Source organism: Cnephaeus nilssonii (genome assembly GCF_951640355.1).
Source record: "Cnephaeus nilssonii genome assembly, chromosome: 7".
In the NCBI taxonomy this organism is placed as follows: domain Eukaryota; kingdom Metazoa; phylum Chordata; class Mammalia; order Chiroptera; family Vespertilionidae; genus Cnephaeus; species Cnephaeus nilssonii.
The window spans coordinates 71,737,949-71,752,177 of record NC_137078.1 but is presented as its reverse complement, the minus strand read 5'-3'; the positions used below and the strand labels follow the sequence as shown (position 1 = coordinate 71,752,177).

Below are 14,229 nucleotides of genomic sequence, written 5' to 3'. Positions count from 1 at the left end.
GTGCTTAGTATCAGGAACAGGTTTAATTGAAATACATCCACTGAAGCAAACTTAAGATCAGTGAGGGGGAAATATACAAAATGCCACAGATTTATAGGAGTCAGCCCACTGTTAGGAAAGCCCTCCCTTATGAAAACAAAACAATAAAAGATTAGATAAGAAGGACAACTGGATGATTGTCTTATATTCTCTCCTCTACCATTGGTTTTTTTCTTTGCTTCCCGAATATGGTTACCCCTGAGATATCCTCATTTGTCTTGAAAGTATTGATCTAAATGCAGACAAATTTTCCCCCTTTTCTTTATAATTACTCTGCCCTCTTTTTTATTTTAATTTTCAAAAATTAAAAGAAATTCTCCCCACCAAAAAAAAAAATAAAAATTACATTGTTGTGAGAAATGCTCACCTGTCTGAATTAAAATAATGGACTCAGAGACAGAAGTATGGTGAAAACAAGACCATACTTAAGTTCTCAAGAGCGGGCGTCTATCCGGTTGTACAGGCACACGTGGAGTAGTGATCACAGCCTATTTATCCCCCTAGGGTGCGAGAGTCCCTCCTCCGGTTCCTCATTGGCTGAGTACTATGGGGTTAATAGTTTCCTCATATGTCGCCTAAGTCTTATTGTCTCCCATTGGGCCATTTTAAAAAGTGGGCTGAGCCCTTTTCTAGTTGTCTCCACCTCCCTCTGTCTATTGGAGGCGGTGCCTCGGGGGTTTCCACCTTGATGTTGGCTCCCATACACAGTTCTTTGTTCTTATGTCCTCTTCTGTTTGCCCTGGAGAAATTCAGCAACTGATTCCATTAAAAGTTGGCTATGCTGGAGATGGATCACAGAAGCCGGTTTCCTACAATTGTAAAAAATGTTTGACTTGAAAATTCTAACAAAACCAATAAAGCTGAGCCTTTGGGCCTCTTCTCCTAAACAGTGCTTTTCAACCTGTGTGCTGCAGGAGTTTTTTAAAACATGCAACACCTGACTGTTTAGTCAAACCGAGGCTCGCGAGCCACATGCGGCTCTTTGGCCCCTTGAGTGTGGCTCTTCCACAAAATACCACGTGCGGGCGCGCACATACAGTGCGATTGAAACTTAGTGGCCCATGCGCAGAAGTCGGTTTTCAGCCTGGGCGAGTCTATTTTGAAGAAGTGGCGTTAGAACACTCAAGGGGCCAAAGAGCCACATGTGGCTCGCGAGCTGCGGTTTGCCGACCACTGATATAGTCTATCATTCTTGTCTCAGAAATTTCTATGATGCAATTTAAAATTATTATTTTGAAACATATGCAACAACCATAATTTGATATCTAAATGTAATTTTTATTGGTGATAAAGTCACAGGCACTGCTAATACTGCTCTCAATTGTTGCCTCTGTTCATAACTAAAGGAAATGGTATATTTCAGTTAGAAGTTAGTGAAAAAATGATTTAATTTTTCCCATCCAAGTTTACTGAACTCCTGGTTCAGAAGTTGCCTGATATTACTTTGTCATTTTTTAAAAATATATTGTTATTGATTTCAGGAAGGAAGGGAGAGGGAGGTAGGGAGGCGGGGGGGGGGGGGGGGAGAGAGAGAGAGAGAGAGAGAGAGGAACATCAATGATGAGAGAGAATCAACTGGCTGCCTCCTGAACGCCTCCCACTGGGGATTGAACCCACAACCTGGGCATATGCCCTGACCGGGAATTGAACCATGACTTCTTGGTTCATAGGTCGATGCTCAACCACTGAGCCATACCAGCGGGTTTGCTTTGTCATTTCTAAGAGTAAAATATTTGTTTGTTCAATTCTAAATTATTTGGGCTTTTACTACTTCTCCTGTGCTTTTTATACTTGAATTGTTTTTACAACGTTGAAACAGCAATAATTGAAGGCTTGGGTGAAAAGAAATTAGCAACTGATTAGAAATGAGAGATTTCAACTAAAGCTCTTGATAATGTTACCTCAAGATAGACCATCATGCATTCATTGGAGCCTCACCTCTGTTAATTTAGTAATGCTTAAGTCTGTAAACGTCAGTAAAATTTGGATCATCTGCATTAAACAATATTATAGTTCTATCTTGTACAAGTGTCTACTTATATATTTCACGAGGGAATTTGTCTATTGACTCCTGTGACTTTTGCAAAGCTCTTCCTAGCACTCCCGCTTTCACCTTAAATGGGTCCTTGCAACATCCCCCTAGAAGAGCAGGATGGGGTTTCACATCTCCATTTTGGAGTTAGGAAACAGTCTCTGAGAGGAGAGGAGAGGTGGCCAGCCAGGGCTCGGAGACTTGAGGAATGCACAGGAGGAGTGATGAGCGCTGAGGTGGGGACAGTGCCTCATCTCTGTCCCGCTCTGGAAGCAGATCTCCAGGTCCCTGGGCCAATCTAATTGTGGTGCCCACTTAGCATTCTCCAGCTCAGAGTTGAGCCCTGGAGTTAGAGGCAGTCCCAGGCCTCAAGCAGATCTCTTTGTAGTTGTAGACAGACCAAGGCATCCAGAAATAATACAAAAAACGTTCACATATGTGCACTCACTTTATCCTCACAACTGTGAGGTAAGTATTCTTATCCCCATTCTTCAGATGAGGACACAGAGTTAGAGAGGCTGTGATTGGCCACCTTAAATTAGACAGGTATTAATTTGGCAGCGTCTGGATGAAAACCCGGGCCTGTCTGACACAAGCTGGGGTTTGCTGATCTCGTGTCCAGAGGGTCGCCTAGCCACAGCCAGACTAAGATGGAGTCCTGACCATAAGAAATGCAGGGAAAGTAAACCCAGGGGAGCAGGGAGAGTGGAAGAGCGCTTCATGAAGTGAGACCTTTACCTGGTTCTGGGCAAGACAGAGGGAGCCAGCCGAAGTCACTCTAAGCAAGTGACAAGCTACAGACTGGGAGAGAGGTATAACCCAGGTAACAGGTGATTCAAATTCAGCCTCAAGAAATCAATAAGAACAAGACAAACCACCCGTAAAAAGGTGGGAAAGATGTGAAAAAGCAATTCAGCGGGTAGGAAACCCATACCAAAGGGCAGCATGGGGTAGGGACAGGGCTTTCAAATTGGGCTTTCAAATCTCCTGGGGGTCTTGTTAAGATGCAGGTTCTGGTTTGATAGGTCTGGGGTGAGACCCACCTCTAACCAGCTCCCAGATGATGTGGACGCTACTGGTCCGAGGACACTTTTGAGTGATAAGGGTGTGGGTAGAGGTAAAGATGTGAACCTTTCAGCCAGGCCTGTCTCCTGGCTCTGCCATTTCCTTCCTTCCTTCCTTCCTTCCTTCCTTCCTTCCTTCCTTCCTTCCTTCCTTCCTTCCTCCCTCCCTCCCTCCCTCCCTCCCTCCCTCCCTCCCTCCCTCCCTTCCTCCCTCCCTCCCTCCCTCCCTTCCTTCCTTCCTTCCTTCCTTCCTCCCTTCCTTCCTTCCTTCCTAACTTCCCTCCCTCCCTCCCTCCCTCCCTCCCTCCCTTCCTTCCTTCCTTCCTTCCTTCCTTCCTTCCTTCCTTCCTAACTTCCCTCCCTCCCTCCCTCCCTCCCTCCCTCCCTTCCTTCCTTCCTTCCTTCCTTCCTTCCTTCCTTCCTTCCTTCCTTCCTTCCTAACTTCCCTCCCTCCCTCCCTCCCTCCCTCCCTCCCTCCCTTCCTTCCTTCCTTCCTTCCTTCCTTCCTTCCTTCCTTCCTTCCTTCCTTCCTTCCTTCCTTCCTATTGTTGACAGTATTATAGATGTCCCCCATTTGCCACTTTTCAACTGTAAACCTTGGGCAAATAATTTAATGGCTCTGTGCCTCCGTTTCCTCATCTGTAAAATGGGGACAATAATAGTCCCCATCTTCTGTGGCTGGGAGGACTAAATGACTTAATGTAAAGCATGCAGTACAGCATGTGGCAAAGTAAGTGCTCAATAAATGTTACGGATTGGTAGCAGCAGTAGGAATTACTAGAGAAAGGCAAATGAGCCACACTGAGAAGCCACTTCACACCTCTAAGACTGGCAGGTGTCAGAAAGTCTGACAATTTCAAGGTTGGGGAGGTAGAAACACTCACACACTGCTCGTGGGAGTGCGGTCACCAGGGAGTGCTTGGGAAAGGGACTACAATTGGGGGAAGAAAAGAGTCCTTCAATTTTGCTATGCTTAATGGGAAAAAATGTCTGAAGTAAAAGTGACTAAATTCTAACATTTATTAACTCTGAATGGTGGATACATGATCATTTGTTACATAATTTTTTGTATTTTCTTGAGTTTTTGGAACTTCCTTTTTGCTCCCGCTAGAGGTTTATCCGGACGTGAGTCATACAGGGCCCAGCGTAGGCCAAGGGAGCCCAGCAGGGCGGGGAGGAGGTTGTACAATGCAGCCCAAGTCCCTTCTTCTCCTCAGTAAAACCTGGCTGTCACTCCAGGAAGTGGGGGGGTTGAAGGAGCAAGGCTTCTCCTCCATCTTGCCAGGACCCCCTGCTGCCCTTCACACAGGGGTTCTCATGACGGCCTGAGCCCAAGGGGCGATGCAGTGCTTCCAGCGCAGCCGGGTGTGGCTGCACCTGGCCTGGCCCAGGATTCCAGAGGAAGGGACGTTTTCACATTCCTAAAGGCTCTTCTCATCAAGAAACACAAGAATCTCAGAATCGGGAAGGCCAGAGATCGAAGGCCCAGAAACGGCAAATGGCCATCATGCCTGATACCATGTTCACTCTCACACCCGCGGCAAGACATCGCTAGTCAATCATAAGCCCTGAGTCCTGACCTCAGAATCCATCTGAACCCCAAGTTCCAGAGCCCTCTTCTACACTCAGCTGCCGTGGCATGCAAGATGAGATCTAGTTAACATCTTTAGCAGGTGCTCTGCCCTGTCCATCCCCAGCCCTTTTCATTTCAGACTATAGCCTGGCTCGCAACTGCCAACACTGGCATCCCTTTGCCTAAGCAGGCCAGGGGTGCCAGGAACTAACACCCCGGGCAGTTCTCAACCCATGACTGGCAAGAGCTGGCAAATAAAAACCCTAGTTCCCTTACCCTCGGGAACTGATTATGGGGATCCCCAAATGAAGACACCCCCTACATCTAGTCTAATTATTCTATTTTCTGGACAAGGGAACTGAGGCTCAGAGAAGGGGAGTGATTTGCCCAAGAGAGCCAGTGGCAGGGCCCTCAGAGGACCCGTTCTCCTGACCTTGCTGTCAGATGCCGGGTGGGGAAAGGCGGGGCAGAAGCAGGGCCCTCCGGCCCTTTCCTCGGCCTGGGAGGCAGCCTGCAAAGGGACTGCCCACAGGGAGGGTGCGGCCAGGTTGGGCCTTCTGTCCTCCCTCCTCCAGGCTGCCCCTGGTGACAAGGCAGGGAACCTGAGCTGAATTCTACACATCAACTCCAGAGCCCAGAGACTAGAGCTGGGAGCTAGGAGCTGGAGGCATGAACAAGATCGTCCCCCAGGTAAGATCGGCCCTGAGCTGGCTCCTGACCTGGGAAGCCAGCCTAGGGAAGGACAGATGTTGAGTTGGCTCAGCTCCCCGCTGCTCTGGAGGGGGCACGTGGGGGAGGCATCCATTTACATGATGGGAGGGGGTGTCAGGGAAAGCCTCTCCCGGAGGAGCCACCTGAGCTGGTTTGAGGGATGAGTGTTTACCAAGTGGACAGTGGGAGCAAAGTCCTTCTAGGCAGAGGGCACGGTACAGGCCAAGGTGTGGGAATGTGAAGCAGGCATGAGGAGTTTTCTGTGAGGGACCGTGGGTCCACCTCAGGCGCTCAGTGGCTTCTCTGAAAAACTCCTTGGTGTGGCTCCATGAGGCTGGACTTCACTCACCTACGCCCACTCCTCACTCTGTTTTCTCGAGCAGAGGGACATCAACGGCAATGCTGCTGCTGGGACCAAAGTCCTCCCAGGAGAAGGTAATGCATGGAGGGCCTGGGGTTCCCTGAGGTTGAGCCGTTGCTACGGAGGCACGAAGAGAGCACCCTAAGGCTCCCACTGTCCCTCAGACCTCTGCCCCCTGTGTCGATGTCCTTCCCTCCCAACTTCCTGGTCAGCCATGCTGACAGCCACCTGCTTAATGTGTGTCTGTGTTCATTTCCAGTCCTGGCTCACGGTGGGCATGGCTGTGGAACAAATGGCTTCTTCTCCCCATCTTCCCCGAGGGGGGTTGGCCCTCAGGGCCTCCCAGCTTTGGAGTGCAGCATCTTCGTCTGGGCATGGGCCTCAGTTCTGCCGGAGTCTCCGGTGACCCCTCCTGCCCACGGCCTGTGCGGCACAAACATTTGGGGAGTGTCTGCTTGGCTGACCAGGACACTCCTCTTGCCCAGCCTCACACCGTCTTGTCTCCCTGGTTACCTGAGTTTACCCCGTGTTTGTTGACAACAAGGAAGCCACCGACTAGGGCTCATAAGGGTTATTGGTTTTAGATTTATGCTGTCGATCCTACTATTGTCTTCCTTCCCAATACACACCCATTCCAGGGTCCAGCCACACCAGGCCACTTGCTGTCCCCCACACACCACATGCTCTCTACCTGGAATCTCCTCTCTTTGCACGCGCCCCTCACCTGCTCGTGGAAACCCCACCCTCCTTTGAGCACCGAGGCACCGTGCTCATACTTCCTTAACCACACTCACTACCTGCCTCTGTGAGCTGCACAGGGACAGATTTGACTAGTAGGTGGGCATGGCTGTGGAACAAATGGCTCCACAAATATGAGTGGATTGAATGGAAATGCCCTGAACTGACGTCAAGTGGGGCCCTTTCCTTGTGTCAAAGTATTCACAAAGCACCTACTGTGTGCCTGCCTCTGGACTGGACCCTGGAGAGAAAGATGCATCAGACCTGTTGTGCTTTTTTCTCTGGAATAACTGGGGCCCAGAGGACAGCAGTTGTACCCACGCTCCTCTTTTAACCCACATGCTTTGCCTTCTAAGTGCAACTACAAACTATCAGAGGGCAACAACCTGAGCTATGACTGCTTTTGTGTCTCCTACAGAGCAGGACACCTAGTAGGTTCCCAGTAAAGCTTTCTTTCGTTATATCACAAGCAAGCAAAAATTAAAGGAGCCGAGTAAGTTAAAGGAGCAGGATGTCTCCTATTACTGTTATTTCCATAGTGCTTAGGATACAGCTTGGCACATGATAGGTGCTTAATAAATACTAACAAAGCTAAAACTTTTATAGCACTTGCTAAGTGTCCAGCACTGTTTTAATATATTAACTAGCTAATCCTCTCAACAGCCCTATGGAAGGTATTATGACCCCCATTTTCCACATGAAGGAACGGACACGGAGAAGTGAAGTGGCGGGTCCGTGGGTCCCGGCTGGGAAGTGGGGGAGCCGGGATTCCCACCAGCATCTCGGCAGCTGCAGAAAGGACAATCACTGGCACCATGGAACGGGCTCTGGTTGTGATGGCTAATAAGTGTGAACTCACATCTCAGCTCCGCATAGGTGACCCGAACCCTGTCCTCTCTGAGCCTCGGTTTCCTCATCTATAAAATACTAGAGGCCCGGTGCACGAAATTCGTGCACTTGGGGGGAGGGTCCCTCAGCCCGGCCTGCACATTCTCGCAGGGAGCAGGCCTAAGCCGTCAGTTGGACATCCTTAGCGCTGTTGCGGAGGCGGGAGAGGCTCCCACCATTGCTGCTGCGCTTGCCAGCTGTGAGCCCAGCTTCTGGCTGAGAGGCCTTCCCCCTGTGGGAGTGTACTGACCACCAGGGGGAAGCTCCTGCGTTGAGCATCTGCCCCCTGGTGGTCAGTGTATTTTAGCGACTGGTCGTTTCGCTGTTTGGTCGATTTGCATATTAGCCTTTTATTATATAGGATTGTTTTGAAAAATAAAAATAACGGCTCTGAAGGGCCTGCTATAGTTTCTGCTCCGTGATAGGGGCTCAAAGAGCAGGTGTCCATCTTTCCCTGCCTCCCGAGGAGACATCCTTGTGGAAGGATAGGCATGTGAGGGCAGCGGAGCAGAGACCTGGGACCCTCATCCCAGCCGCCACCCGCTAGCTACAGGACGGGGGCCAGGGACTGGCGCTCGGTGGGGGTGGGCCCACAGGCAGAAATGAGAGGCTTAGGAACCCCCTCCTCCAGGGAACTGAGGTGGAGACAGGCCAGTTACAGGAAGAGCCAGAGGAGGGGGGCCCCAAGCCCCAGCGCTGGCTGCTCCATCACTGTTTTCCTGCTCCACACAGCAGGCTGCGTCGCCCTCTGCTGCTCCCGCCGAGGGGCCTGCCTTTCAGCCTTCGTGCTGCTCCTGCTGGCAGCTGTTGCGGCCCTCATTGCCTTGGTCGTCATCCTTGGATCCCCACCACATACACCAGGTCAGGGTGGTCAGGAGTGGGTGGGTCCGACCTGCTGGGAGGGGGTGGGGGGGCACAGAGAAATGGGGGCACCCTGACCCTGACTGGCCAGGCCCAATATATTGTTTCTGAGAACCGAGCCTGGTGCCAGGAGCTCCACCATTAAAACCACGTCATCGACTGAGCCCGGGCCTCAGGAGCCGCCTGTGAGACTGTCGATAAGCTTCCAGTAGAGGAGGGAACCATGACTTACTCGGCACATTCTAAGTTCAGGGGTGTGTAAGTCTCCCCAACCGTCCTATGGGTGTGTACTATGATCCCCATTTTGCAGACAAGGAACAAGAGGCTCAGAGAGGTCTAGTCATTTGCCCAAGATCACTCCGCTGGCAAGTGGTAGAGCTGGGACTTTGGCCTCATGCCCCAGCCCCTCAGTCCAGCTCCGATGGGTCTCAGATGCAGGAACCTGGTGATGCCCTTGTGAGTACACCCTTGACCCTCCGGGGCCTCCCCCTGCCCACTCAGGGGCCCAGGCCTGTGTGACGCTGACGAACAGGACCGGCTTCCTGTGCCATGACCGAAGGAGCTGCATCTCGGCCAGCGGGGTCTGTGATGGCGTCCGCACCTGTCCCCACGGCGAGGACGAGGATGAGGCCTTGTGCCGTGAGTACCTTCCCAGCCCTGCCCCTGCCCTGGATGGGCCTTCCAGGGCCCTTTGGGGGTTGCCCCCCAATTTCAACTATCCCTGCAGCCAAAACGAGGCTCAATTGTCCCTGAAATTACCAGGCACGTTTGTGTCCTCAGACCTTCGCTTATATGGCCCTCAGCCAGGAACACCTGCCCCCAACCACACACATAGCACGTGCCCACCTTAGGGAATGCCTTCACTCTGTGCATCTCCATGCCCAGAGAACCTGTATTCAAACTTCATGGCAGAGTTCAAGTGTTACCTCCACCAGGAAGCCTTCCCCGACTCTCAGACTAGGTTAAGGTCCCTGCTTTGGGCTCCCACAGTCCCTGTGCGTCCCTGGTCCCAGCCCTGGTCACCCATTGGCATTTTTTCCATGACCATCAGACTGTAAACTCCTCCAAGGCAGGCCTGGTCTGCTTGACTTTGGGGTCCCAGTGCCTGATGCAGGGCAGGACACAGAGGGGTATTCGGAATGATTTGCTGAATGATTGAGAGAATGAGAGAATGAATGAATGAATGAATGAATGGGAAGATCTTGGCCCAGACCTTAAAGACCTGACAATGAATTCTCAGGAGAGAGGAGTCAGGGCACTTTCCATGTAGGAGGGAGAGAACTTGGTAAGTTGATGTGGGTGGAGTAGGGGCGCAAACGAGGGGAGGGTTATTACATCATAAACCTAGAAGAGATCTTAAAAGTCATCTAGTTATGTCCTAGCCCGTGCGCAAATCCCCTCTACAACAAACCCAACAAGGCCCCCCAGCCTCTGCTTGCATACTCCTGGGATGGGGAGCTCCCTGCAACTTGAGGCAACTGCTCCCATCATTGCATGTGTTTTCATGGGAATGTCTCCCACCGGCATCCTTGATTGGTTCCAACTCTGACCTCTCATCAACCCCTGTCCCCCACGAACCACATCTTAATCTATATCCATGATGGTGGCACTGCATGAATTCGGCGAGTACATTCCTCACCCCCATATAAGTGTCCCCTTCCCTGGGCCACACTCTGAACTCTCAGTCACCCCCCTTGCAAGTGGTCTTCCCCACTCTACAAACACTCCCCAGAACACATACCAACTGCCCACCTCCCTCCCCTTGGACAGCTCCACAGTGCTCATGACACTCTGACTGGCTCTGGTTAGTCCAAGGAACAAAGGCATTTCCCCTCCCAAGCCTGGGCTATACCTCTAGGGATGTGGCCTGAGTTTGTGTTAATTTCTGGTAGCTGTGCGGCACTGCTGCCTAACACAGAATCCACTTTCAAGAAAGGTGCTCTGAGTCCCTCTCACAAGGTATGTGAACTCACATCCTCTGCGTTCTGGGACCCAAGTGCAAGACCTGACGTTGACTTTTGTTATGTTCTGGCTGGAGAAGGCCTCCTGGAGGTAAAGGAAGTGGAATGGACTTGAAGGAGAATGGTTTTGGATGGGTGTCAAGGAGGACATTTCTAGAGGAAGGAAAGGGCGGGCAATGGTATAGAGTGGGGATGCATATAAGCTGAGCAGGGAATGAGGAAGGGAGAGGCAACTCTCTGGGCATCTTGTTGGATATACAGGGAACGAACATGTCTCTCCTTTTGACTCGACCTCCCTCCTCTCCAGGAAAACCTTTTCCTCATGCCTTTCCTGGGATAGATGCGTGGTAACCCTGAGTTTGGCAACTGCCAAGGTGGCTTGGACAATCCACCTCCAGATAGCCCCCCCGAACCACATCTTAACCTGAGACAGCTGTGGCCAGATGTGGACTTCCTCTTGCCTCGTCTGTCTTCTGTAGGAGATGTGCCCCAGAGTCTCCCCGGCTTCCTTGTGGCCCACTGTGGAAACCCAGCTTCCTGGATCTACTCAGACCAAAAGTGTGACGGAACCAACAACTGCGGGGACTGCTCGGATGAACTGAGCCCAGGTGGGGGTCTGGGCACAGGCTGGGCTGGGGCAGGTGGCCAGGCAGTGACCAGAGAGCAGAGGTTGACCAGGGAATCTCTGAGGTTCCCCCTGCACCTCCTCCTTGCATTCTAGAAAGATGGGAAATAAGGCATCCAGCCAACCCATGTCAGATGGGATGGGGCTCTGGGGAGCTACAGCAGGTGTCAGAGCTAGGGGTGCCCTAGGCGTTCCAGGACACGACAGCTGCTCTTTTGTCGGCTCTTGTCCCTCCAGTGACTGCATGCCCGCCCTGCGGCCCTGGGTGGTGGCGCTGCCCCTCCACGGTCTACAAGTACTGTGGCTGTATCCCGAGGAGCCTCTGCCGCGACCGTGTGCAGCACTGCTCCGACTGGTCGGACGAGCACTCCTGTCCTGGACCCTGAGTGGCACCAGGCCAGAGCAGGACGCTGGTTGAATGGCACTGGTAATCCTTCCCATGAGCATCGCATCGAAGAACGTGAGGGCAGGAAGGAGCCATCAAGATCACCTAGTGCGGTGGTCGGCAAACTGCGGCTCGCGAGTCATGGTTTGCCGCTCTGTTGACTAATGTGTTTGCCAACCACTGACCTAGTGGGATCAACACACTATTGTCTCTGAATAAGACTTGCATGCCCTGCTTTCAAGATGTTCACCCTCTCCTTGAATGCCTCCAGGGACAGGGAGCTCACTATCCTGTTAGGCAGCTCCTAACAAAAGCGAGGGGAATCTGCTTCCATGACTTCAGGCTGCCTGTGGGCCACACAGAGGACATCTGCTCTCTTCCAAGACAGACTTGCAGAGCCTGACCTTACCGCCCCTTAGAGAAAAGACAGGTCTGGGGCTCGAACACCACGCTGAGGAATTTGGCCCTTATGTGGGGTGTGTGCCATTTCCTGTCTCTGTGGTACCTGAGGCAGGTATTGCTGGGCTTGGCGATAGCCTTAGCATCTTCCTCATGGCAGCAATCCTCACAGGCCTGCTGGCTGATCACATGAACTTGCACCTGAGATGGGGCTTTGTCATCCTGACAGTGGGAAGCCATCCAGGAGGCTCTGTAGTAGAAGGAATGGAGAAAGAGAAGCCCTTCTGTCCATTCCATTCTTCACCCTACCACTCCCCTCCCTCCACCCCGTGCCCAGTGCCCAAACAGCCCAGCGTTCTTGTAGTAAGGATTGTATTTTGATCCCAGAGCCTGAGTGAAGGAGCTCTTTCTCTGCAGAGCTTTTCAGCTTCACCACACCCAGACAGATAAGGATGGATGCTCCCATTAAACAGATGAGGAAACTGAGGCCCAGTGGGAGAAATTACTTTCCTAGGATCATACAGTAAAGTCAGTGGGACTCTAACATAGTCTATGGCAGTGGTTCTCAACCTTCCTAATGCTGCGACCCTTTAATACAGTTCCTCATGTTGTGGTGACCCCCCCCCAAGCCATAAAATTATTTTCGTTGCTACTTTATAACTATAATTTTGCTACTATTAGTGAATCATAATGTAAATATCTGTGTTTTCCGATGGTCCCACTGACAAGCTAAGAGTCAGTGGGACCAGCTAAGAGTCAGTGGGACCAGTGACCCACAGGTTGAGAACCGCTAGCAGGGTCGCCTAAGACCATCGGAAAACACAGATATTTACATTATGATTCATAACAGTAGCAAAATTACAGTTATGAAGTAGCAACGAAAATAATTTTATGGTTGGGGGTCACCACAACTTGAGGAACTGTATTAAAGGGTCGCGGCATGAGAAAGGTTGAGAACCACTGGTCTATGGTGTCCCAACCCTGAAGCCTTTCCTGCTTTCAATGTAATTATCTCTTGGCTTGTGGGCCAAGGGGATGGGGATGTGCAGAGTCCCTGTGGGGTATTTTTAAAATTAGCTTGAGGGTCAGAAAGTGTCCCGCCCTTATTCTGAAAGAGAGACTTGAAATCTGGTCAACAAGAGGGTTCCTGTTGAGGGAGACAGACATATCCCCACGGAGATTAATAAAATCAATTTTATGCATCAGTCTCATGTGAGTTTTGAACTGAAAAATAGCATCTGAGAGACAGGTGAGCTCTGCTCCATCCATCACTCACCGAAGAGTCCCCATGCACCTGCTCTGGGCCCAGCGGAGGGCAGGCACCCAGAAGTGCGGACACCTGGATCCCAGCACATGAGGAGCACAGGGTCTCATGGAGGAGGCACCTCACACCATGGGAGGATGGGGGTGCAGGAAATGCTGGGCAGCCTCGAGGGTCAGGACACCGTCATGTTCCTGACCCTGATGCACGGAGGACCCGCTCCTAGAGCAGGGCACCTCAGGGGTCCCGCCTGAGGGATGCTCAGCCCTGGGCCCTGGCACCTTTGGCTGAGTTTCTCTCCAACTGCAGCACAAGTGAGGCGCTGTGGGTACACTCGGGGCAGCCTGGGTTCTGACCCCCGATCCAGAGGAGCTTCTTTCCCAGAGGAGGGCCATTTGGGCTGGTTCTGGAGGGAAGGAGAACTTCCAGTGGTACAGGTGCACGCGAAGGGCATTCCCAGCTGACGGGCCATGTGAACGAAGGCGTGGGTGTGCGCCAGGGCGTGGCTCAGCCCCGGAATGCCAGCAGGTCCGGGCGGCCAAAACATCAGTGGGGTTGGTGGGGCCGTAGGAGATGAGGAAGTGAGCAGGGACATGATTCTGGAGGGCACCGCAGGTCACACTTCCTCCTAAGGACAATGGAGAAAAGGCATGATAAACAGCGGCAGCTACAGCTACCGGCGTTACAATGACCTTTAATTACAACAGTTCAAGAAAGAGACGCCAGGGCTGGGACCGCGGAGTCAGAGAAGAGGGGATGTCGGGGGCTACTTACTGGTGGAGCATGGAGCACATGCCCCTTAGGGACCTACGGAGTCAGGGGGTGACGAGGAAGAGGGGGAGTCCAGAGGCCTGAGAAGGAGCGCCTGGCCTCCCTCCCTGGGCCGTGCCTTCTCCAACGGGGCGCCAGTCTCCAGGGGAAGAGAGGGCTGAGCTGGTCCCTGAGGAACAAGAAGCTTGTTCGGCATTCAAATGCCAACACGTCGCGGACACCCTGAGCATCGGTTGTTGAAAACAAGGTCACTGGGGACAGACCATGGGACCACAGGCCTGTGTTGCTCATACCAGTCAGCCTTGGGGGTTCACGCAGCAGGAGAGCATCCAGGTCCTGGCAGGGGCTGGTGGTGCATCAGCTGGGCCCCACGGGAAGAGACAGGTGGACCTTGGTGGTCATCTAGTCCTAGGCCTCTTCAGTGGCCTGTGGCTCTTCCCAGAGGCATCAGCACCACGGTTGCACATCATTTTACCCACCCCTCCCAACCAAGCCCCTGCACCGTCCCTGGGGTGTGGAGAGTGGCTACAGTGTTTGGACAGGTTCAAGCCTCGGACTAA

General features: G+C 52.2%; 1 protein-coding gene across 3 annotated transcripts; it reads left to right on the top strand.

Annotated features, from left to right (window-relative positions):
• Positions 1-5,289: 5,289 nt before the first annotated feature.
• LDLRAD1 (low density lipoprotein receptor class A domain containing 1) lies at positions 5,290-12,803 on the top strand. 3 transcript variants are annotated; one of them, XM_079777797.1, is made up of 6 exons: positions 5,290-5,398; positions 5,803-5,854; positions 8,142-8,267; positions 8,769-8,906; positions 10,708-10,836; positions 11,091-12,803. In XM_079777797.1, exons 1-6 carry the CDS (start codon positions 5,378-5,380, stop codon positions 11,237-11,239), a joined length of 615 nt encoding a protein of 204 aa, XP_079633923.1. In that variant the 5' UTR covers positions 5,290-5,377; the 3' UTR covers positions 11,240-12,803. The 3 variants fall into 3 exon arrangements, with proteins under 3 accessions (XP_079633923.1, XP_079633922.1, XP_079633921.1); XM_079777796.1 differs by having other exon boundaries at positions 8,139-8,267; XM_079777795.1 differs by lacking the exons at positions 5,290-5,398; positions 5,803-5,854 and having other exon boundaries at positions 7,315-8,267.
• The last annotated feature ends 1,426 nt before the right edge of the window (positions 12,804-14,229 follow it).

What these genes read in the sequence shown, in the direction of transcription:
- LDLRAD1 (XM_079777795.1), top strand. Translation starts at nt 8,009, where the DNA reads ATGAGAGGCTTAGGAACCCCCTCCTCCAGGGAACTGAGGTGGAGACAG. An exon ending in ATCCCCACCACATACACCAG is followed by an intron (nt 8,268 to 8,768) that starts GTCAGGGTGGTC and finishes CTGCCCACTCAG; the next exon opens with GGGCCCAGGCCTGTGTGACG. An exon ending in CGAGGATGAGGCCTTGTGCC is followed by an intron (nt 8,907 to 10,707) that starts GTGAGTACCTTC and finishes TGTCTTCTGTAG; the next exon opens with GAGATGTGCCCCAGAGTCTC.